Raw genomic sequence first — 26390 nt, 5'->3', positions numbered from 1 at the left:
TGTCTTAAAAGCAGTAACACAAAAGGTGTCTGGTTAAATGGGGACAAATGTGTGAAATCAATATTAGCTTAGAAAGAATTTATAATTCCAACGTTTCAATGACTTCTCTCTACCCTGGTCTTGCCTTTTTGGGGTTGAGTGTTTTCTTCTTTTTATAGTATTTTCCATGTGTGTTACTGCATGAAATCTTTCCAGCCATCATGGCAACAATGACAAGATGTTTTAATAACCAACACAAAAGAAAGTGTATATTTAATTTATTGAAGCAGTTTTCATTTGTGCACTGAAATCAACTCTCCTCTGGTCTGACCTCTTTCACCTCATCCACAACACTTGATCTTTGCAATGAAAAATCAGATATGATTAAAAATGTTTTTAAAAATCACAAAGAACGTGTCTTGATTACTGACATTTTATTTTATGCTGGGGAAAATTTAAATGCTAGCATTGGCTGAGTGACACAATTCTGTTACAAAAGGTCAAGTATATGTCTATGAAGAAGTCAGACTTTAAACAGTTTGGGGAAAAAAGTGGGGCAATTTGTAACAATTACAGTGCACATCAGTCGTCCAAAAATGTGTTGTTAAAATATGCTTTTAATTAAAATATTTAGTTAGCAATTCTTTGAAGAAAGCCATAAAAATTCATAAATACCCTTTTCCAAGTTAGATTTGAAGAGTAAAAGTAATACAAATAAATTACAGTGCAGTTTAAAAGAAATACCTGCAGGGCTTTCTGCCCTTCCTCTACTACTCACTATTTTCTTTGCTAATCACACAAATAATTGCCTCATAGTTTGGATGGAGATTTTGGCACATTCAAAATATTAATGGAGATAGTTTGTGCCATAACGGAAACCTGTCCACCAGTTAAGATGGACAAATCACATCGTACTTTAATTTCTAACACAGAGTCACTGTGCTGATCCATTAGTGTACATGAATGATGAGTCACAAATGTCAGATCTTAAATTTCAAACACTGACTGAGAAATATACATTCACATAATAAATCTGTTTCTGAAAAGTTGTCTGAATGAACAGGGGTTCACCTGCAACATGTATCCAGGAATTTTGACAAACATCACCTTACCTATAGGCCAGTGTTTTATCTATTGTTTGAATAAGAATGACCCAAATCCACACAGACAGAAACAAAAACTGATGTCACAAAATCCCTCAAATTTGTTTCGTCAACTCTGAGTAGTAATTTAGGGTGGGTGGAATGGATCAATTGTCTTTTGACATGTTACATTTTCTTAAAAAACAAAAACATAAAACAGTTTTCTAGTGCAGTACCTGGTAGATGTACCTGGTGTGTGAAAATAATGTTTACTTCCCAAATCATTTATTGTTCAATAAACCCAAATATCAAATCAGATCACAGGTCTTTGTGAGTTTACTGCAAGCTTCATTCACCTCTTATCTCACAACAGAAATATCAGCAAACTATGAATACTTCAGTTTAGTCACAATTGAGCAGACTTCACCTCATAGGTGACTTCCTGCCAATAACATCATGCTTGTAAAATCCTGCTGTTTCTAACGCAGATGAACAAAACTGGTCCCTGGAGGTAACTGATCAGATTATCACTGACTTACATACAGTTGAAACATACATGGAGTACAGTGCTCTCATTTGTTTTAAAAAAGCAGCAAAATGAACAATCATAACCTCAACTACAGCAATAACATCAATGGTTAAGTGTCAAATTAAAACTTGACTTGGAGAAGGTAGAAGACGAACTAAAACAGAACGGGTGCTTCTCCTATAGACAGATTTCACCTGCAATCCTGCTCAAGCAGCACAAGCATGCTGTTCATCAAAAACAAGAGCTTGAATTTGATCGAGAAGGTAGGATGAAAAGAAGTGTCCCTTATTTTCTTTGAGAGGAGCAGCTTTATACCATTGAACACACATAGCAAACCATGCATGTTTCCTGACACTTTAACGTGTTCAAATTACAGATGATGTGACTTATCTTCCCATATGTAGACAAATAGAATAAATATGCCTTCACATTACGTAAAGTGTGAAATATATCTAAAAGACACACCTTTTAATGCCAGATAAAGGTTTATGACACCTTGGTTTGTATGTTTGCCTTGTTTATGTGTGTTCAGTGGTCACTGCGGCTTCAGAAAGATTTTTTTAAGATCACTCATTAGAAAAGATGTTACAGTTAAATAGCTGGAGGATTTTTCTTCATTATTTGTTTTTAAGACAATTTCAAAGCATTCCAAAGTCATGCATTTGTGAATACCATATTGTGGACGTACAATGTTTTTTTATACTCACTTTTATCTTTACACAGATTCTGGGCTACATCTCTCCGACCCCTAATGTCATAGCCAACACAGCTCATGTACTGGCTATACATTTCTTTCAAATCCATATAGATTAAGCAAACAAGATTATGAGGAAGACCCTGAATACTTGTCAACCAATTCAAGCCATTTGCTGTCATTAAACCAGCAATCAGCTTGTATGCCTTCATGTCAGTGCAGAAACAGATGCTTTGCAAGATACAGAGGAAACAAACTAAAGCTTCTTCCGTACGAGAATGACGAGTGAATATTGATCATCAGAACATGAGACAAACAGAGGTGAAATGTTGTCAAACAAAGGGCAGTAAAGGCTAGACACATGCACACAAACACACACCAGTGAGGTGTTTCATTTAAGCTTATAGACACGGGGGCAGCTGCCACCACAAACTTGTGCAATGATATGAAAATCATACATGTGGTCCAACAGACAAATGCCAGGCTGAATCTATCATAGCAGCCATGTGACCAATACTGAGAACAACGTATCGTCATTTTTCCCTTTTCAATCATGTTTATTCTCCTCATCAGACAGGATTGATGGAGGAGAAGAAGGGTTATCAGAAAACATATTTCACTGACTGTAAACATTACCCCTGTAGATTCAGCAGGTAACTAAAGAGAGCTGCAGCCTAGCTGTAGCCCCTCTACAGGCCTACACCTCGTACGTAACAACTGCGGGGTAACTCTCACTCAAACGGTTATAGTTTTACTGGATCTATCAAATGCAGGGTTAGCAAAAAAAGGGCACCTGAAATAACATTCACAGTGCTCTAATGAAACAAAACAGATTGATAGTAATGAAATTAAATAATCTAAGAAAAACAAGAAAAACTTATTGCGCTATTTCCTTTTCTTTTTCTTTCTGTGACTCTCTTCCCTTCAGAGTGGGGGCCGTCCCAGAGGGCTTTTCTCTTGTACTTGTAGCCTAGTGCCAGGTGGTGGCAACAGAGAGCTTGCTATAGATGCTTCTCCTTGGTGACCCCGTTCTGCACATGTTTCCTGCAAAGAGACAACAGAGCATGAAACAAAGGAGCCTGGGAATGAAAAGGAGAAAATATTCTTCTCAGGTGGTGTGATCAGCTAATGTGTGGCATTAGCAGGCAGAGGGGATATCAGCAGCATTCAAGGCTGCGCAGATGAAGACTTTGACATTATCACATTTACATGTGGTCTCAGGCTCTTTGAGCCTATCTCCCTATGAGGGTCACTGGTTACACAAGCTCCATGGCACAGCTGTTGTTTTGCATCTATGGTTGCTTTCAGGAGGGGAGGAGAAGCTAAAGGCATTAAATCTTTTACATTTTTTTAGTTTGAATTATTACATTTCTGGGTTGTACCATGTAAAGACTGCTTAGACTGCTTAGAAGTTGACAGTTTAGGGGTCTTTAGAGCTGCAGTGGTCAAAGGCTACTGTGATAAGATTACAGACATACACATAACAGTCAGTTAGACGGTTAAAGGCAGCTCTCTGGACACAGTCAAATAAGGAAATAAAACTGTAGCCAATCCGTCTAAAGCTAACTTGAAGCTCCTTGCATCTATGTTTCTTTGTACATTTAAGTAGTAGTGATACTATAAGCAAACACAGCCATACTAAAGAGCCACATCCATGCCAATAGCACTAACAGTCTATTCCAGATGTTTTATAATAAAACACCAATGTGCTGGTTAAAGTGTTGCCTTTATATTTATCTTACTGTCTTATGTTATTAATAATGGTTTGATTTGAAGTGAAATTTTGGATCATTATAAAATCTGGTTTCAAATCACCCATACACATTAGGTTAGAGTTTCAGTAAAGGTATCTACATTTTTATAACTACAGACTTTTCTTTTTGTCTGCCAAACTCTCTGATACCAAAAACAAACTCAGCATTTATAGTGAAAAGCGGCCTGTAGTTGGGTGGTGCTATCTCCCACTTTGAGCTCGAGTCTCTCTGTCAGGCTGCACAAAGGAAAAGATCTGAAGATGTTGCTCACCCCTGGGAAGAGATTGGATGCCCAGCATCATCATCGTTTTCTGCCTGAGGGCCTTGGTGCAAGTCCTTGTCCTCGTACTCCCTGACATCATTCACCTCCTTCATCTTTAGCACCTTCACTACGAAAATCACAATAAACTACAACACAAAAAGGGGATGAAAATTTTAGACTATAAGTGTTCTGGCACCATTAGTCAAGCTATGCTTATTCATACTCATAGGAAGTGAACCTTTATTCATAGATAATTTGCACTGGGTTTTATACACTGATCATCAGAATAAAAAAAAAAAACCCTGCATATTCAGTCCTTTACACTAACAAAATCCTAAACCTATGAGGCATGTAAGAGCCTTTCTGTATTTGTGTCTTAATGTATCCTCACCAAGAACCAGTAGATGTTCATGAGCAGAAGCAGAAGGAGAAGAGTGTTGAAGAAGAAGTAGAAGGGGATGTTGGGCACAGACTGGAGGCTGGACAGACATGTGGCATACAGCACTTTAAGAGGGAACCAGTAGAGGCGGAACCAGAACCTGACAGAAACACAATTAGGACAAGAAATAGAAATATTTTACAGGTCAACTTCAGTACATAGATGAGAGGCAGATACAGAAAAATCATGATGCTGTCAAAAATAAACAACATTAAATGGTGACAGACCAAATGTGTATGTGTGTTCTCACCAAGTAATGCTGAAGCTGATAGAGACCATGTTTGACAGAACGTCATTGAGCAGGTGATAGCCTCCACCTCTGGACTTTAGGTAGACATTGAGCTTGGTGAACTCCAGCTGAATGTCACTGATGTCATGAAGGAACAACACCAGGATCCCAACATTGTGGTACCTGAGGGACAGACAGTACAGTGTGTGCATATTGGAGCTTACTGTATTTCCAATATAAGTAAATAGAAAACAATCCTCGTGGTTTGTTCTAAGGTAGCACTTTCTCACTCCCCAGACGTGACAATCAGTTTTCTCTTTCTTACTGTGAATTTATTCTAATTACAGAAAAATAGTTAAATGCTAGTAAATCTTTTACCAGTTTCTGCAGACTTGCAACTGTGAACCGTGGCTCTTGTCTCCTGTTTATATGCATAATAATTTACTTTGCAAACAGAAAGCTGAAAGTTTCATACTAATTCTTCAACCCTTTGTCGTCTAACCTTAATTATGAAAATATACAAACAAAGTTTCTGTTTTGCATTTTGGGGTGCAATAATGCATCTGCAGGTAAAATCAATGCTAGCAAGTGGAGTTTTACTGCATGTCTTGCTGTACTGAAATCGTAAAAGTGTTGATAGAAAATAAAGGGTCAGAAATACCTGAAGGCATAGGAGAAGCTAATGAGTGCCAGTGTGATGATGTGGTGCACCACCATAACACCAGAATCCTTCCTCCATGCATCCATGTAGATAGTAGCATAGATGGAGTGGCCATAAAAGCTGCCCTGGATGAGGTAGGCTATAGCAATGTCTGTAGGCACTGACATACCACTCTTCCAGTCTGAGGAACAGATAGGACATATGAAGTTGGCTCATTAACATTATAGAACTCAGCTTTCACTTTAAAATGAACAATTTACGCAGCTTTAGGACAGAGCTGTAGTTCCTTGATAAACTGACAAACTTTGGACAACATTTATTTTAAGCCCTTTACATCAGAAAACTGTTGACTAGTTGTTTAATTACCTCCACCATTTAGGATCTGTTTCTGTCTGCGTTATGTCTGTTAGTTATCAGGACATGATAGTTCTGAGTGCAATTTTCAGAAAAATTATCCCATGGCCCAGCACATTAGTTTCTGAGCCAAATCATATACACCGTAACAAAAAAATGCTCTAGTAAAGCACTAGTTCATTGCTAATGCTTTATTTAATCAGGAAGTCTCACTAAGATCAATATCTCTTCTGCAAGGGCAACCTGACAGCAAATTACAAAAATACAGATAAGAGAGTAACAATATACTTATTTCACCCAAACAATCATCAGATAATATCAATCATCAATTGCCTCAATGGACTTTACAATGTGTAGAACAATGACAATGTGTACAACAATGACACCTCTTAAGATTACATGTAGGTAGTAGCCAATGTGTCAGATGCTGAACGGAAACTCTCCCCTTTGATGTGTGAGTGAGGTTTGTCTCTAGTGGGATGGGATTACGTTTTGGCCTGTGTAATGTTTATTGATGGGACCTTCCATTAAACATTGAAAGGAAGGCAGCTAAATAGAGCTGCCAAAGAGAAGTATTGAGACTCAACTCTTTTCTCCTACTAGAGAATCAAGCTTCTTTCCCTCTTTTTGTCATGATGTAAACACTCTATACTACACAAGGGGACTTTTGCTAACCAGGTTTGATAACCCCACTCAGTGATGGATAGGACAGAAGCCCTAACTAGTCTATCAAATATGGAGGTGTTAGGGCTTCTGCGTGCAGCTTCTCACTTTGAGTATTTAAATAGCTATTTATAGTTATCTATTTGAATACTCAAAGTACCATTTTAACCACACAGAGTCTCTAAAGGATTAGATTTAGCTGCCTTCTCTTTCATTAGATTAAAATACCTTCAGCTCCTTAGCTAGCCTGCTAGGTTAGGTAAGAATCTAACTCTGTTACAGTGCTATTAAATATGCATTTAGTGAAGTCAGCATCTACCTAACACAAACCAACTACACACACTCAAAAAGCGACAAAATGTAGTAATTTGATTATAATTCCACATATATATACATATAAATACTAACACATTAACCAATAAAATGTATGTTGTTTTGATGAAGAGTGGAGTCCAGCGATGAAATTAACAGAGCCTAAAAACAAAATATATTACAAAATGGTGGCAATGTTGTGCAACTTACTGTAAAAAACAGAAGCTGGGTCATGAAAAAAGGAGTAGGAGGTGAAGAAGAGCAGGTAGGTGCTATAGGACCATGACATGGTGTAGAAGACCAGCTTCCACGCACTCTCGGGCATCTTGGCAGCATCTTTGGGCATCAGCCTGCACCACTGTCCTAGAGGCTAAAAGGTGAAAAAACAGGCACATTAGGAATGAATTCAGCTCATTCTTTAGTCATATGATTGGGCAAAGGGCTAGGAAGCTTTTGGACACAATTACTGACTAAATCATTTTCCTACTGTAAAATCAATACATGAGTCTCAATTTAGTTTGTTTGGTAAAGCAAAAAAAATTACTACATGTACAGTCTGTTAATGCACTGAGTTGCGATGAAATAATTTAATTGTTCAGTTTTTTGTAAAGAACCACCTTTTACCAATATTATTTACCAGTAAAAACAAATTTCATTAAGACATCAATACAAAGTATAGGAAGACCCATTTCAGTCTGCTGCAAGAATACTGTATAGATACTAGATTACAGATACAGCAGATATACTTTTACTTATGTCATCAACATTTGCAGGGCACTCTCTCTTGTGCTAGCAGAAATAGAGGAAGTTAAGCCAATAATGTACTGATGTAGCCTGGTTACATGACCCCACCTACTCATTGGTAGGACTATGACATCTTCCTCCTTTCCAATGTTACTCTCTCTGCTTCACGCCCACCTTTTGCCTCCTGTTTTTACTTTCTATCAATCTTTCTTAAAAAAACCTGTAATTCTTCAATTAAAAAAAATAAAAATGAATTTAGATGCATGTGTTTAGTGTTTCATAGCTTTGTCATGACAAGAAACCAAATATGACTCACTGCCTCATAAACAAAAGGCTAGGCACTCGGATACACACCACTTTGCATTGAAGCTGTAACAGGAGGCAGCCAAGAGAAAGTTGCCTGTGTCAGTGATACAGTCCATCTCAATAAGCCACCCATAAGACTGATTTCATGGTAAATTAATGGAGGGAGTGTTGTTTTTGACAACTATGTTGTCTCAGACGGCTTTCATCAGAATTCCATATCCCACAGATTGCATTTTTCCTATTTCTTTCATTCTTCCTATATGTCTGTCTCTTTGGTGCTGGTCTCTGCATTTAATTAGTTCCCTGAGTCACACAAAAGATAGTCAAACTACCACAGAGAAGGAAGCAAACAGAGCAACACTGATGTAAAATAAAATGTATCAGCAAAGACACTTTGTGATCCTTGGGTGTGGTATATGTAGGCACACATCAGCAAAGAGGGGGCATGTGATCTCACCGGAGGCCGTGGCCGGCTGAGAATGTGGTGACATGCATATTCACTAAGTCCTAAGTGGGACACTGTCCAGCATCCAGCATACTCCCCTCATTATTTTAGGTCTCTCTGTACGTCTGTATCAGTCCTATCAGTCCTTCCTTTCCTCTACCCGTATCCCTGTCCTCTTCCCCCTTTTTCCTCACTATTTCTAGCTCCCTCCTGTCTTTTCTCTCTCTCTCCCCTGTCTCCATCGCCTGTATGCGACATTTATTTATAGAAGCCAGCTGTCAGCACACAGCATACCCCCAAGTCTTCCACCACATCAACCCCTGCTGGCACACACAGCCTTTGAACACTCACAAAGCCTAAAATACACTAGGGGCTGATACAACTTACTGACCATCCTTCATCTCTTTCTTGTTACTCACCACTGTTGCTGTTTCATTGCTTTTACATCTCTTACCAATAGCTCTCATACAGCATGTACTATGGTTGTATTTACTTCTACAGTATATTTTTCTCTACACTGTTTCACTTTTTCCTGTTTGCATCACATGTGCACTGTTTTTTTATACTATTTCCTTTTGTAGTACTGACACCATCTCTGACCCTTATACTGCAACCAAACTAATAAGAAGGGATACAATTTAGTTGCAAAAGAGTGTCAATTGCATTTTACCACCAAAGTAGAATTTACAGGCAGGTAGTCACAGTTATTATGGGGCATTTCTATAGGGAATTTAAGCGGACTGCACTAGACAACTTGCATTTGGCAACATCATTGTTTTGTAACCTTTGTCAAACTCACACACTGATGGGGGAGCTACCATGCAGCTAGCCCGATCGCCTGGGAGCAACTAACTTGGGGTTCACTGTTTCCATCAAGAATACCAGCATTTGATAGGAGGAGCAGGGGATTGAACCACCATCCCTTGCTGTACCTCCTGATCCACAGTCACCCTCAAATTCTACTCATTTCACTACTCCTGCTTTAAGTCTAACACAATTATATATTAACAATTATATATGATATTATATATATGATATTATATATTAACAATTATATATGATATTAACTCACATTAGTACTTATTCTGGCTAGTCCTGGACACGATAGTTGCACCTCCTAAGGGTGTTAAGGGATCAGACCAACAATGCATGAAACAACAAATCATCCATAAGCAAGGTGAAATCTGACAATGTATTGCAATTGGGGTACCTGTTCATTGTTTTGCAGTTCAATTCCACTGTTTCATGAGTGCTAAAGTTTATAATGTTCAATTTTTGTTGACATTGTTGGAAATTTAATATGATATTTAATATAATAATGCAGTAGTCAGAGTTATCGTAAAGGTAGTGTTGCACTGAACTAAATGTTTTTCGTTTTTTTTTTTTGTTCTCCCTGTTCACATAATGGAGGGCAGCAGAATATTATAAAAAACCTCTCGATATAAAGCAGTCCCAGAGTGTCGCTGATTATTACAATAGCCTCAGCTTAATTGAATTAATGCAACAAAATGACATTACCTGCCATTAAGGCATAGCTGCTAGCAGATATCCAGTGACGGTATTTGTTTTGATAATGTTTACTCCTGGTTAGTTTTGGGGAGAGGTGTTGCCTGTAGTCCAGAGAAGGCCCCAAAAAGCAAAAAAAAACAAAACAGCAGGGACACAAACTTTGTTTCAAATGCAAATTCAGAGATCATGAATCACCCTGCCTGTCATTCTTGTCTCTCTGCATGCCCCCACTATCTCCTTTACCCTATCCACCTACTGTCTTTCTACCTTTTAGATTTCCTTTCTAGTCTACAGATGTAGGAGTATAGTGGGTTAAGGAGTTTACTTATCCTCAGTTGTATAAATGACATTACCTCGAATTACACTAAGAAGGATTCTATGGCCTCTCAGTGGCTCCCAACCTCTCTTCCTCTCCATCTCAAATAGACAGGTTCTGGCTAAACGTTTTCTGGAGGTCATAAATAATAATTGACTTAAAAAAGAAACAGAAACAAAAAGGGAAAACAAAGGGAAATTACAAAGGCACAATTTGTATGACAGGAAACGACTCGATGAGAAAGATAATGACTAATGAGTGGTTCCCTGAGTAACCATGCAGGGCTGCTAGCAAAATCCCACAGTGTGGTTAAAACTACGTCAATCACTGCTCCATTCAAGTCCTTCTTTATCCATCATTACCCCCTATTTCCTCTCTTTCCCTGCTTATCTGCAGCTGCAGCATTCCTTCCCTGTCCTTCCTAAGAGGCAAGTGTTGAGGAAGGGTGAATGGACTGCATAAGAAGACAAATTGGGCCAGTGAAGCGGCTTCCTGGCTCATGTGTGGAACTGTTCAATAAGGCTTGCTTGCTCTTTCACTCGCCCTTGTACTACTTTAGTGCGGTCTGGCTTCAATCTGTCTTTTTGGGTCTAACATCACTCTGTCCATATCAGTGTCACATTTTCAAAGATTTACAAAGGCTTATCATGTGGTTGGCTAGTGTTTTAGACTATATATACATATACAAGAGAATATTCAGAGAAACAAGCTAATGGGGTAATTGTGGTAGGAGATTAAACTCACTTAAGTAACTAGGTTAGTGTAAATCCATAAATACATTCAGCAGTTGAGTAATCACATTTCTATTTTAACTATATTTAACTATTTAAACAAACAAATAAGCACTCCATATTATGACTCTTTATTTCATTCATGTAAATTGCCTGTGAGGGTCAGGATGGACTATCTATGGATGCTCCTCTGTAACCCAAAAAAATAAAAAATAAAAAAAAAAGCTTCTGCCCAAACTGTCTGGCCTGCCAGTAAAGTAAACCAGACATTTTCATATATCAAAAGGTATGTAATACTTATCTCAGAATCCACAACACTTGCATGAAGCACTTACACATGCAGATTCATTTTTCCATTTTAATCATGTTTTTCACTCAAATATAAGAAAGGACTCTTCTTTTTGCTGTTGCTACTGTTGAGATTTGTCATGTAAGGCTAAACTAGTTTAGAAAGTCATCTCACACTGTATATATGGGGTGTTCAAATAAACTTTGTATTCTGCTCATAGAACTCTAGTGTCTAGTTATGCACATCGATTCCTGGTCAGGGGTGGTTAATATCCAGTGTGTGCTCTTAGGCAAGGCCCTTAATGCTACCTTCCTACATGACTGCTAATTAGAGTTGGAAACACAAGAGTCACACCAGCTCAGATTGTGCCTCAACAAGGTCCACGTCAGGTGTTGGGGAACAAGGGCAACCTGATGAGAAGTGGGCTACTGAACAAGACAAGACATTCACAAGACATTCATGGACAAAAGCTGAGAATAGGGAACTATTGGAACGCTATTACACAAGTAACCCAAGTGAAAGGGGTTGCATACAAAGAATGTGAGACCTATGGATAACCTGGGATAACCCAGGTGAGCTTAATGCAAGAGCTGACCTGAGATTGAAGATCATGACTAAGATGGACGCCTTGAATCTCGGTGGCTGATTACCAATTCGAATTGAAGTTCCTTGTAAAAGTCTATTAGAGGATGTGAATGCAACACTACTAACAATCCCTACTACAACCATCACTGACACCAGCAAGCTTATATACACCACCGAAGCTGTGATCCTTGAGATACTTGGCTACAAGTTAAACATAACATATGTACATTTAATTTGAATGAACAAACAGGTTGATCTTTTTATTTAGTTTTACATGTATCTGCCCTAAATATTATGTATATGCAGTGGAGACCTGTTCCAGTGTACAGTATGTATTATGTAGACTTTAAGTCTCAACACTTTTATCCCGGTAAGCACAGGCTAACTTTCCACTTTGGAAGATAAGGTTTGAAACAGTATGTCACATCTGTCATTCTGTACATCCATCCATCCATCACATATAACTGTTTATCCTGTGTCGGACACCGTGGGATGACTCCTATCCTAGCCGTCAAAGGGCTAGAGGCAGGGGAGACACCGAACAGGTTGCCAATCTATCTTAGGGCAAAGACAGACAACCATTTACACCTACGGACAATTTAGAATCACCAATTAATCTATCATGCATATCTTTGGAGTGTGGGAGGAAAAACCACGCAAGCACATGGAGAACAAGCAATCTGCACACAGAAAGGCTGCAGCTTACACAAACCTGCATCCTTCTAGCTGTGGGGCAGCATCGTTAACCACCATGCTGCCTTTCATTTTGTATAGTGAAGTTCAAACATTTAAGAGAATTAACAATGTCGAGAGGGAAAGTGTAGCACACAATCATAGACAAGTTTTGTGAAATAGAAATTTTAGTTTATTAATTTCTTTGTTTTTTATCTGTGGCTGCATAGTGCTGTTTTATTTAATTTAATGAATACACTGTATAGATAGAGCAGAGTATTAAGGGTGGCCCGAGTTAATTTTAGAAAGGCAAAACCTACGGAAACTAGGCCTAAGATAAGTGCAAGATAGATCCTACAGTTTTACATTTATATCACACACACACACACACACACCAAAAACAGCAGTACAGACAAACTGCACCAAATATGTGGCACACAGTACAGTACACTTTTTATTTCTGCTATGAACAAGGACATTTTGATGTTTTGGTTTATTTGGATCTGTTGACCACCATGTAAATGTATAATCATAGCAGTGTTTTTCTATCTTTGTGCAAACTATTCTAAATCCCCATACTTCTGTAATAGTTAAAACAACACAAACAGAGGAAATATGAAATATAAAGGTATAGTCGCAGTGAAATGTTAACATATTCACTCAAGCTGCTCCTTTTTCAAACTGACAGCCATGAGACATATGGCTGTCATTTATAATGCAGTATCTATGCCAGTGGCAACAAACACAATGGGGATTGGAAGTGTTTGTATGCATGTATACATGCATGCCTGTGTGTTCTTTAATTATACTATTTGTCCAATGTTGCAAGCATGTGTCAATACACTAACAGTCTGGATGTCTTGATTGTGGTTAGGTAATTGGTTCAGGTATGGATTACAGCTAGAATAAGGCAGTCACATAGCTTTCATTTTACCTTAATAATTTGAAAATTTTATCTCACAATTCCTTAAGAATGACTCTTAAATAAGGAACATTAACAAGTTTGTACTAATGGCCTGAAGTTTACATAATTCAATTTTATTTGCCTTTTAAAGTCTTCAGAGTTTATACTGTGTGTGTGTTTTTATTGTCTACACAACTCTACTAACAAAACAAAAAGGTTTGGTACTGTCCCAAAGCCAAAGATTTAGACATTGGCCAACTTCACTGAAAGGTGTTTGTCATTCTTTGCCCAAATATCATGTCATAGTGGGACTAAAAGTCTAAAAACAGGTCCCACTGTCAATCTCTAGTTTAGAACTAACTAGCGATGTGATTATGCAAACCCAGCAGCATAATAGAGATAAAACTTACATGAACAGTAAAAAAGACATAGATATAATAGAAAGACAGGTGAACTGAGGTTAATATTGTAATGAGAAGACAAAAGAGAAAGCCACAGGCAAATATTATGATCCCATTTTGCATAGGATAGTGAACCTTTTCTGATTGTCTCTTTTACATGTAGAAAAAAAAAGCAAGACAAAAAGAGGGGCTGTGATGGAGAAACGGACGTACATAATTGCAACCCAAGATGCTTGTGATATGCTGAAGAGAAGTATGCTATTCATTAACAGCAGGCTGTGGACTTAATTGAATGACAAGCATGCAAAGACAAAAAAAAAAAAAACATAAATGGGTTTTCTTTTTAAAATACGCCCTAAAAGCACATCAAATGTTATCTCTACAGACAAAAATTAACTATTCTTGCCACTCACACAATTGAAAGGTGGCCAAGAGTTGTTAGAAGAGAGACAACTGCCAAGTGTGAAGCCTACAGTCACAGTGTGTTCTTGTCTTATGAAAGCCTGTGTCTAACTCACTGTGTCTATCTGAAGGAAAATAAGTGAGACAGAGAGGGGGAGGTAGAAGCAAAACATTGTGAGGCTCGCCAAAGCAGCTCTATAGCTGTCAAGGCCCAGCAGGACACTCGAGCTGAACAGAAGAGAGACTGTCTGTCGCAGTTCACAAACATAGCTGATTCATGATTCTGCTTTAGCTATAATTCAGAGTTTTAAAGAGAGCACAACTTGTTAGTCTGTTTCTTCCTGAAGTGCAATCACTGAAAGGCCTGCTTGATGGTTTCCTTTCGAGATAACAAGAACTACAGGGTCATGGTAAAATGTGGCATGTGAAGACAATTTAACAAGGGTGTCATTAAACTTGGAATGTGTGAGATATGAAAATGTTCATATCATGCTTGGAGGCTGCAGTCTTCTTTTTATCTGATGGAGAGCAGGGATGCAACAAACTTACTTTCATTTTCAGTTGCCATTTTTTGTTTGTTTAGTCCATGAATCCAGTTTTCTTCAAAACTCATAGATATTCCGTTTATTATGAAATGAAACAGAGAAAAGCAGAGTTCTCACATTTGAGGAGCAGGAACCCAAAAATGTTTTGTGTTATACATTTGTTTCATAAGTTACTAGTGTAGATGTTAAAAGATATGATGGGTTCAACCAGATTTAAAACTGGTTATCTCAGAATTACAACTGTTGATTAATTGCAGAAAATTGCAATTTATTAATTGGGCCTTCTGTCTGGAGCTTGCATGTTTTACTTTCATTTTCTTCACCAGTTAAAAAACATGCATTTTGGGTTACCTTGTGCCTCTTAATTGCCCGTAGTTGTGAATGTGAGTGTGAATGGTTGTCCGTCTGTGTCTGTTTATTCTGTGCTGGCCCTGAGATAGACTGGTGACCTGTTTAGGGTGTACCTTACCTCTTGCCCTATGACAGCTGGGATAAGCTCCAGTTCCCCAATGACCCTACATATATTACATATATTACATATATATTCCATGAATGAATAATTACAGCTCGGGCTTTGTGTAGGAAACAGTTGGGCGGTCAGATGTGTGACCCTGTACATGCTTTGTTTGTTTGATATATGACTTGCTAAACACATACAGTAGACTAAGTGCTGCCTGCCTAAATGTCATTGGATGATGAATAAGACAGCTGAGTCACAAGTGGTGGGGAGAGGAGAGCAGAGGAGATAAAGATTTCTAATAACCAAGCTTCAGTATGAATGCTTGCGATCAGCGTCATAATTGCAAGACAGTTTCACCTGAGTGGGCACTTTTGACTGTATGGATGGCACTTCCTCTCAATCACAAATCTAGTATTTGGTTTCACTCTGTGGCTCTAACACACGACAATGAGTAAAAACATGGTGAAAGGTGATCTAGGATCTGTGGTTGGGAACCTTGTCAGGCTGTTTCCCATTAATGGACAATAGCAGGGTAGTGAGGTGCTGGTCTGTGACAGTACATGCGAGGGATTAGCTCTGCTACAAAGCTGGAGATGGCACACACACTGCTGCTCGGTTCTTTAAATGACTGCTTCAGTGTTTAAGTCTTTAAGGGGCTATGGGAAGTATTTATGAGAGTGCTTATAAAGTGCTACTACAGAGATGGTTCAACCACTGCCTGCGTTGCTTCTTTAAACTATGCTGTGAGTGTTTTGACTCTTTCAAAATATTACATGCCCTGAAACTTCTGCTTATAAAAGTTGGTTAATGAAGAGAAGTTGCATGTGCGTGAGAGACTAACATCTGCAAGTCTGTTGGTGTGTGTGTAATATGTGCAAGCGTGATAATGAGGTGATACATGCTTAGGCAGCACTATTAGCAGCAGCTACACAGCCCCTTTTAGACCACTTCTCTCTTCAATTCATTCCATAAACTCTGATCATTTAAACATTTTACATTTCTAATCTCACACCATTATTTTGATTTATTCTTTTACCTCAAAAACACAACTCATAAACCATCATGTGAACACCCATTTACATTATGCAAACTAACAGGCAGAAACCCTCACACATTTTGATAACCGTGTTTCTGCAGTGTGAATAAAACAAACAGGAAGCATTAAGCTTGCCTCTGTATGACATGGCATTTAGAAAATTTCTAGGTACATTTTCTTTAAAAATGTTGACTGTAGAGAAATGTAGGGTGCTGAGATAAATGTTAAGTTCTTCTACATGTGCCTTTGTCTAAATTCTAAAACATCAGTTTGTGAATGTGTTAGGACTTTATAATGCACCACAATATGTCAATGTAACAGTGGAGCTCAAGTGGTTTAGCAACCAGTTGTGTTTAATTTAACCTGAATAGCCCCTGCTGTAACTCGTACACTCAAGCATTAAACAGTATGTGAAATATAACTAAACTAACCAGTCAACCACACAAGACTGTGCAACGGAATCATCCCCAGTCCAAACACACCCCATAGCATCCTCACTGACACATCAAAAGATGGTACCATGTGCAACCTGGGTTCTCTCCTTTGGATAACCTCGATACCAAAAGAGTGACACAATCAGAAGAAAGGTGGCTCATGCAACCTCAAGGATTAGAATCATGACCTTGTTTCCTTACTCTTGGAAAGCCTTGTTCATGAACAAATTTAAAGCCCTACTATATCAAGTGCCCACTCAACATTTATGCAATGTCCTGTGATGTCTTTGAGGAAGATACAGAATCCTAGATGCTTTAGATGTGATTGGATTCATCATGTATTTTTGTAAAAATAATTTTCCTCAGAGTGGAAGAATGAATCTTTCTTGCTGATTGTACAGCAGAGAGGTTGACTATTGTTGCATACATGTATGTCTAGCAAGGTTTGGTTTTGTCATAATGGTATCTGGCAGAAGCTCACCAGCATATAACACACACATTAACATTAAGGTCTCAAATAGGCTCAATACAGTCGGTTTCTCAGACACACACACACACAAAATGATGACAGCATTATCAGACAGAAGCCATATCCAGACTGTGGAGAGAGTGGCCCTCCCTGGCAACACCAACAGGGTAGGTAGGTTAAAAGTTTCAGGATAAAATTTAGAGTTCCAAATACATAACACTGAAAAGTTTGTGTTATGGTATTTTTGGATTCTAATTAGTGTGCATATGTTACATATACAATTTGATAGAAAATAGATTATGTTGAAAAGTGTGTACAGAAACGGTTTCTCAGTGTGGAATATGTGAAAATATGGCCTAAATGACAAGATGGTTCTGACTTGTTGACACATTGCCGGACAGATGACCACAGTTTAGTGGTTACAATTTTAATGAGACTTACTTTGCCTTGTTACACTTTTGATTATTTGCCCAACACAAGTACCATACTGATGTTTACTAAATATTTTACATAGATTTGTAACGAGTAAGTGGATTACACGTGTACACCTCCTTCCCCAACTTGAACCAGCCACCATCTTGATTGACTCATAAGACGCACGGACTGTTTATGAGAAACTGTGGCCAGGTTGATATATTCAGACACTGTGAGCAGCAGTAGGGGCTTTCTGTTCCTGCTCACTTATTTCATTTCAAACATACACTTGAAGCTGACATCTGTTACACTCACCGCCCACCTGCTCACGTTTCGTCAGTTGTGTCTGCAAATAGCGTGTGGTTTCAGTAACAAGACCTCCAGGAAGACAGGATTGACAGGGTCCACACTTGTAGAAGTTTTTTAATTAGATAAGTGATGTTCCAAGCCAATTAATGAATACGTGTAAATAAATTGAAAAATTGTAGTGTAGTGTAGTGTAAATAAATTATAAATAATTGTGTTTCACTTACCTTAAACAGACTTTCTGTCAGTCCCTGTCTGACTTGCGTCCATAAAAAGGCGCAAAAGAAGAACAGGGCGATTTCGGTCCATGTGATGTATGCGTTCTCTAGGAGAGTGCGTTTGGAGAGCTCCAGACCGCAAGTGTCACAGTCTGTCCATGCATCCAGCATGACGGAGGAGGCTCTGGTGATGAGGTCCAAGTATCCCGGCATGGGCTCCACAGCCAGCGACCCCGCACCGCCGGTATGAGTGCTCATTGTGATGCGGCGCGGAGAACAAAAACGTGGGTCTCCAATTGAGGGTCAGAGGATTCCAGGGAGCAATACAGTCCAGACTGGATGGATAATCCGTCAAACCAGCTTGCTAGCTCACCTGAAAACGCTAAAACGAGCTTGAGTTATCTAACCAGCTTAACGTTACCCTCTTCACCAGCTTAATTCTGTTTTCCACATGAAGCCATGGGCCCATTCTTCGCGTTAAAGATATATTAAATGATCGCAGGGCCCACCAGCTCGGACCACATACACCGCCTGTGTGGCAGGATTTGATATTCATACAAACCAATTAAAAAGTTAAGCAGGATTCTCACATCTAGCCGGAGCCATTAGCGTTTTTGTGGTGATGGGTTCCTCTAATCACCCTTCCGCACACGGCATTAGCGCGTTCCGGTTAGCAGGAAAGCTAAGTTAAATCAAATGCACAAAATAATAAAAAAACATAAATGGCAGCGGTTTCCCAGCTAGCTCGCTGGTTGAACAAATCAACTTCAAAATCGATGGAGCACAACTACATGAATGAATGCAACGTGCATTCTGAAACTACGTCAAGCCCCGCCAGCACACGAAGGCGCTGTGCAGCTACCATGTAACGTGCGGCGTTGGTCCGTTATTCGCCTTATATAACGAACAGAATCTTTTTCAGTATTAATCAACCGGCAAGCTAACACAAGTTATCCCAGGGAAAGGAAAATGATAACTACGACATAAATGATCCCGTCAGGAGGCGGCTGTCTTGTATTGTCTCGCTGTCTGCGCCTCTTCGCTCGCAATGACAATCAACTGGTCGGTTGAAAAGGGGACAGCGCACGTTTATGTTGAGCGGAAGAAAAACGTGGGGAGGGGGAGCGTGACATGGTTAGGAGAGGATCTTCTTTTTTGATCAGCATGGGGATTAAAAAGGATGATTTAACGAGAAAGTTTACCGTGCTACAACCAAAAATGTACTGTAATAATAAATCCTTATCATTGTACGCTTTGGTCTTTATTTACAATTTTAACAAAAATAATTACAAATTACAACGGTCTATATAAGCTAAAACAAGAATGTTCCTCTTGCAGAATGGCTTCAGGAATGGAGTAATAAACAAGCCACCAGGATATTCCACCTAAGTTCTTAGAGTATGATCAATAAAACGATCTAGTCAAATCAGAAGGTGTGGACAGTTGTTCGTTTTGCCCAGTTGGTAATTCACTTCATGTATTTTCACATTTGTGTATGTACATGTACCTTCTGTTTGCTCACAAAAACACACTTTAAACACAACACAGGTATTAAATGTTTAATTTGATTTATAAGTATTGTTTACATCAAACAAAACGGTTGATATCCATAAAATAAATGTAAATTTATAAAGAACAGAGAGCCAGGTTTATTCTAATTCCAAGGGAAATAATAACTTTTAGTCTGGCTTAAAAAAAACAGCCATAATTTTGCTAACATGTAAAAGTCTAAACAAATAGAGGTGTGTGTTTGTGTGAGAGCAGGGAAGAGTCATCTCAGCAGAATGTCTTAAGCTGTAGCAGTAGGAGCATACTGCATTGCTAGTCTGTCAAACTCATTCTCCTGGAGAAAAACAAAGAGCAGAGGAATCAGTTAACCTAGCTAAAAAGAAACATCTGACTGCTGAAACAGCTGTGCATTGCATGGCTTGTTTATTATTCGTGTAACCCAACTTTAGTATGTTTTTATCCATCTTGTGTGATCCTAATACAATATGTGAAAAAGGCTAAAGATTCACTTTAATGCTCTCATTAGCTAGACTCAAAAGTAACCCACTACCACATCAAAACAACCAAGCCAAGCATTGAAATTATAACAGAGTAAAGGTTTTAAGGGCCAGTCAACAATTCGAAGTGGATCTGAATCAAAACAGCTCTTGCCACAGGTCAGACGCTTCCCACTTTGAGTATGTTTTGCTTTGGGAAAATGTGTTTAAGTATTTTTTCCTGTATCTAATTTACTTATTATATAGTTTCAAGCAATCATGATAATAAAGCTGCAGAGCAGTCAAGATTGAATGGTTACAATTCTACCACAATCATAACATAACAAAGAGCACTCAATAACATGGTGACACAAGAAACGTACCTTGGCTAAATAGTCCTTGAGGAATGGATGGGCTTTGTGTGCATCTTTCAGCTGAGAAAGATACCGATTGGTTACCTGCAGACATAAAATACAAAAGTCATGCAAAAGTCTGAAATTGACAACACAAAAGCCTCTAAAAACACTATTCAAGTGTAAAACAAAGCAATGTCTACGAAAACCTGTAAACAACAAAATATGTATTTCAGTGCTTGAAAAAAGCTAATTTCTTTCAAAAGTACAACAGTTCTATTTATTTTTTTCCACATGATGATCTTTCTACAGTTGATCTTGGTTTCAGAGGTGTTTGGTAAAACTATCACCGTAATTCAACTTACCCTTCAGTGAGTCTTGCTAGTCAATTATTATCACAGTTTTAAATGATACCTTTGATACAATGGTCAAAATTCTACTGCATTATCATTTAGTTTATCTAAGGTGCAGGAGATAATCTTCTAAGTCTTTATCTCATAAACTTTGACTTACAAGTTGTGTAATTCACACAGAAAGCACTTTACAAGTAGATATGCTTAGACAGCCAGTTTCACAATAACAGACAAAGACAATTAAGACATAGCTTCACTAACTGCTTAGGCTTAGCTTAATCAACACAAATGCAAATAATATTCTTAAGAGTGTTAGTGGACTTTTGAAGTCCACTAGTCCAATTTGAAGTCCATCTTGCCACCACTGAGGGTGAGATTGTCTATAAGAAAACTGATGCCTGTTAAAGCAGTGCCCTCATTATCAGCTCCAGGGTCAAAGTCTCACCTCAGGAGCTTTACCCAGGTGCTGAGTCAGTACTATGAGGTTGATCAGCGTCTCAGGATGACTGCTGTCCTGTAAGGGGGAAGACAGAGATAAACAGAAAGTGAGACACCTTTTCTCACCAAGATAAATGAACAAGTGCAAACTACACAGTAAAAGACAATCATGCATTCTGATTGGCAGCAATTTCATCTTGGCATTTAACATAAAATTAGAACTTTAAACCCAAAGTGTATATTACTACATCTAGAGTGGCATTTTGTGAACTGCCTAGAATTTTCTTTATTTCTGCATAAACCACACTGTAATTTGTAACTTTTATAACCACAGAGCAGTGCATGTCAAACACTGCAAATAAGGAAAATACACAAAGTAAAAAGAAACACTCCACCAAAACTATCAAAATTGTTTGTAGTGATGTACAGTACAGTTATTAATGTCAACCTGTGACACATAATGGAATTATGATGTTAGCATCTACAAATTGAAATAACTGTAGCATAGAAAACAAGAGATGTAGTGCCATCTGCTGTTACAATTCAGGAAGTTCATATATACTTCTTGTGAGAAACATCCACAGAATGGGAAGCTTTTGGCCCTATATCTGAGATTTGTGATACTGGACATACCTTAAAAATTTTAAATGTGACAGGATTTGAGGATGGGATGAGAAACAGGCTTTTTGAACCTAGATAAGGTAAGAAAAAAGAGACACTTGTCAACTAACCTTGTCAAGTGCCTCCTGTAGTACTCCTTCAGCTTCCTCCCACTTATTCTGAGCCATATAACAGGCTGCCTGCCCATTAAGCAGCAGCAGTGTAGATGAGTACTTATCAGACATCTCCTGGAAAATGTAGTAGGCATCCTGCAGCTTGTCTCCACCCTAGAACAATAAGTAAATGCAATAAAAGGCAGGCGAGAAGAAATACTGTATAATTTGAGTTAGTCAGTGATCCTGTTAAAAAAGCCATCTTCTGGAGTTTCATTGCTACACTGCCCTGCATTGGTCATAAAGTTATTAATTTTCTTATGTTTAAATCTATATACTACCTGAATTATTGTTAAATACTACCCTGCCTGCAGCTTCAGTGGATCACAATACAAATCTAGTGGTGACAATGATATTGTAATGAACAGAATTTTTATTTGGATGTTGTAACAGATATAGATGTAATACTACATGCTAGAATTATTGTCTCCTCACCACAGCAATATTAACCCAGGCTGTGGCTAGCTGGGTTAGAGTGGCATCCTCATCTTGCTCCTGCATCTTCTTCAGCTCTTTCCTGTCCATGAGAAAAGAGTTGTGTCATTACTCTTAGAGGGACACAGCCTAGAATCACGCAGGAATCCAGACTTCATTTAGATATTGTGTAAATAAAAGTCTGAACCATCCACATTGTAAATTTTAACAAACTGCCAAATGACATTACTAAACATTTCCCAAAAGCACCTGGAGGTTTTCCATAAGCCAACACATAACAAAGCTGCCCAAACAATTCAATGCAAATCATCTGTTCATCACGTTTTTTGTATGAGGAAATCAAATTGAGCTCTACCTTGCAAGATCCACACGATCCAGACTCAGCAACACCTGAATGGTCATGGCAATGCTGAAAAATAACCAAAAATAATTATGGACATTTGGGTCAGTTTTATACCAATGTCTTCAAAACTGAAGGTACTTAATAAACCCAGTGGGACATCAGTTAGTGATGTGGAGATGTTGTTTTTTTCAATAATTAGAAAACTTTAGAGAATATGATGACTTCAGATAGCATTGTTAACATATTAGCTTGTGCTTCTATGGGTACATTTAATAGCATGATGAGTCACAAAGCAGTTTATTTTAGAAGCCTCTCAATAATCATACCAAATAATCAAATAATCTGATATTTCTCCTCATCTTCATAGTCAAAAGTGGTAAAACACAAAAACTGTATTTTCTGTAGCAGCAGTCACTTTCCATACTATGATCCTTAGATGCATCAACCTTTTTGTTAGAATGCACTCAAATAATTTAAAATGCAGTCCAACTTAATAATTACACTTTCCTTTATATTTATGGACATATTGCCTGGGTGGTTGAAGATATATTTTATTGCAAGGTGGAAAGAAAGAAACCTTTGTTTTAATTCTATTTAGTTCCTGAACAATTTTTGAATTAACCTTATATAACCTGAAAATAAACCCCTGATCTCTTCTTACCACTCAAGGCTTTCTCCCTGGTGCAGAGTCCTGAGAGCAGCATCTGTGTTCCTCTCATGATAGTAGATGGAAGCAGCCATAAGGAGGAAGGTGGTGTTGGCCGCATCCACGCTCTTTGCCATCTTCTTATCAAGATCAGCAACAATCGCATCCCTGCACAAAAACAGCAACATGGAAACAATTCAGATAAAAAGAGCTCAAAGAATACTTTAATCACAATCAAGTACAACCCCAATTCAAAAAAAGTTGGGACGATGTGTAAAACATAAATAAAACTGATGGTAATAATTTACAAATCTCATTACCCATATGTTATTCACAAGAGAACATAAACAACATATCAGATGTTGAAACTGAGATACAGTGCATCCAGAAAGTATTCACAGTGCTTAGTTTTTCCACATTTTGTTATGTTACAGCCTTATTCCATCAAGTTCATAATTTTCCTCAACATTCTACAAGCAATACCCCATAATGACAACGTGATGGAAGTTTGTTTGAAATCTTCGCAAATTCATTAAAAGAAAAAAATAAAAAAATAAATAAAAATCACACATACATAAGTATTCACTGCCTTTCTTAATACTATGTAGAAGCACAATTAGCACCAATTACGGCCTCAAGTTTCATTGAGTGATGATGCTACAAACCTGGCACACCTGTCTTTGACCAGTTTCTCCCATTCTTCTTTGCAGTACCTCTCAAGCTCCATACACAGCTATTTTCAGATCTCTCCAGAGATGTTCAATCGGGCTCAAGTCTGGGCTCTGACTGGGAATGTTATACTATGGGACCTTATATAGACAGGTGTATGCCTTTCCAAATCATGTCCAATCAACTGAGTTTCCCACAGAAAACATTTAATATATTAATACTGATGACTTGCACACTGTCCCCCTTTCATGTTAGAAAAATGGTTAGCCTGTCAATCCTGCTACAGATATAAGTTAAGGAAAATAAGCTTCTACAATTGTTTGTCAGAGTAGGGTGGTGTATGAAAGCTGCAGCCCTCTGTAACCCACAGTCAAAGATAAGCTCCAAACCCTGTAGTCTGTGTTTCTTCAGTGCAATGTCAGCACCTGAATAGCAAAACTTGTTGTGTGCAGTCTTAAGTTCGGAGATGATGCCGGCATACTATGAAGAGAATTCCATTCAATTCAATTAAATTCAACTTTATTTATATAGCACCAATTCACAACAAAGTCATCTCAAGGCACTCTCAAGAATCTTTTGTTTGCAGTATAAGTTACCTGCACCATGTTAGAGGTTTACACATTTAAAAATATCTGTACCTGCCTACATGAGTGTGATGCCACAGAAATTACCATGTTGAAATGCAAAACAATGCAATGCCTAAAGCCAGCTAGACAGCAGGTTCTGTGAGATCAAGGTCAAGACTAGAGGAATGTACTTAATAGGCACACTCACCACAAACAACCCAGAGCGGTGAATTACTTTAAGTTATCATACATTGCCTTCAGTTTTCTGATCAGTTAAAATGACGGACAGCCTGTGAATTTTTCCTTCATTGCTAAAAGAATCCTCCAATGACAGAAAATATTCGAATAACGTGACATCTTATAGCACTGCTAATGCAAAACCTTACCTTTTGCTTTCACTGGACAAATATTCAGCAAACATCTTAACAGCTTGAAGCTCTGGTGAAGAGATGCCCTTTATGTCATCCAGAACAACAGCATACTTCCTCTGCAATAACACAGAACACAGAAAGTCAGACTGGGAAAGCGATCACACTGTAAATCAAGCAAATAACTTCTAGCGGAAAAAATACAGATACAGTTAGTTACTTGCTTGTGACAAGAAACTGAGCTGTGACACGAGTTTTATCCGTCTTACCTGGGCAATGTATGCTCTGTACAAAAACATGTCCCTCTCAATCTCTTTTTCTGGTGATGATGGCTGCGAAGACAAATCACAAGAAGAAGCAACTCAATTTGATCCAGTGAAAGAAATATTAGCTAACATATTGAACGTTAGCGTTAGCACTGTTGCCCGCAAAGGTAGTGCAAGGCTGTTGGCAGCCAGCAAGATGCCAAAGTAATGCATTTCAAAACACTGGACTATTAACATACCTTCACCTTCTGGGCCTCATTAATACATTGTTGATAACTACCAATGTAATACGCATTTTTTACATCGAAGAGCTCATCAACATCACTCTGTTGTGCGGCCATCTTGACTGCAGAACTTCCTGACACGTAGCAAAAATACGTCACCTTTCTGCTTTCCATAGAGGATTATGGGAGGTGAAGTTCAACAACAAAAACACCAGTGACATCAACACAAGGCGCAGGCAAGGCTTTATATTATGTCAAAAACTATAATATGGATCTATTACATGTACTTTGCAAACGTATTACTCTTTTGTGTTCTTTGTTTGGGTTTTTGCTTATTTTATGCAACTAGGCTTATTATATAATAAACTATACAAACCAAAACAATAAAAGTGTTCACGATAGATTTTAAAACATATATAATTTCCTATTAACAAGATTAACCAAATCCAAATGATATGGAGTCAACCTGGGAATCTGAAGATCTTACTACCATTTGCACTTCTTTGTTCCCCCTAAACAATGTTCTAATTTCTATTGCTTCATCTAATCCACCAGCATGTCTCTCATACCCCATCCTTACCAGACTAGTCAAATATATTTTACTATATTATTAAGATATCAATATGGCCATATTATATCTGATTAATCTATCTATCTATCTATCTATCTAAGGTTGCTGTAATCAAACCCCTACTTAATAAAGCCTTTCTTGACACATTAGGCACACAGTTAAATATTGCCTTTATTTGAAAAAATTCTTCAAAAAGCTTTCTCAAAGCAATTCTTGGCCACCTGCACAGGAAAAACTTTTACTGCAACACGCAGTG

At 38.2% G+C, this 26390-nt stretch overlaps 2 protein-coding genes across 2 annotated transcripts; both read right to left on the bottom strand.

The window, feature by feature from the left end:
• Positions 1–241: 241 nt before the first annotated feature.
• cers1 (ceramide synthase 1) lies at positions 242–19543 on the bottom strand. Its single transcript, XM_067512486.1, has 7 exons — positions 18154–19543; positions 7169–7328; positions 5630–5810; positions 4990–5151; positions 4692–4839; positions 4310–4446; positions 242–3328 (listed from the first exon to the last, which is right to left on the bottom strand). Exons 1-7 carry the CDS (start codon positions 18400–18402, stop codon positions 3286–3288), a joined length of 1080 nt encoding a protein of 359 aa, XP_067368587.1. The 5' UTR covers positions 18403–19543; the 3' UTR covers positions 242–3285.
• A 145-nt stretch (positions 19544–19688) lies between these two features.
• On the bottom strand, positions 19689–25736 carry cope (COPI coat complex subunit epsilon). The gene is made up of 10 exons (XM_067512488.1): positions 25579–25736; positions 25343–25405; positions 25092–25192; positions 23486–23638; positions 22837–22890; positions 22482–22563; positions 22005–22160; positions 21281–21349; positions 20513–20587; positions 19689–19987 (listed from the first exon to the last, which is right to left on the bottom strand). Exons 1-10 carry the CDS (start codon positions 25678–25680, stop codon positions 19934–19936), a joined length of 909 nt encoding a protein of 302 aa, XP_067368589.1. The 5' UTR covers positions 25681–25736; the 3' UTR covers positions 19689–19933.
• Between the last annotated feature and the right edge of the window lie 654 nt (positions 25737–26390).

Source organism: Channa argus, chromosome 8, assembly GCF_033026475.1.
Source record: "Channa argus isolate prfri chromosome 8, Channa argus male v1.0, whole genome shotgun sequence".
Taxonomy (NCBI): Eukaryota; Metazoa; Chordata; class Actinopteri; order Anabantiformes; family Channidae; genus Channa; species Channa argus.
The sequence above is the reverse complement of the archived record's forward strand: the minus strand, read 5'-3'. Positions and strand labels throughout refer to the sequence as shown.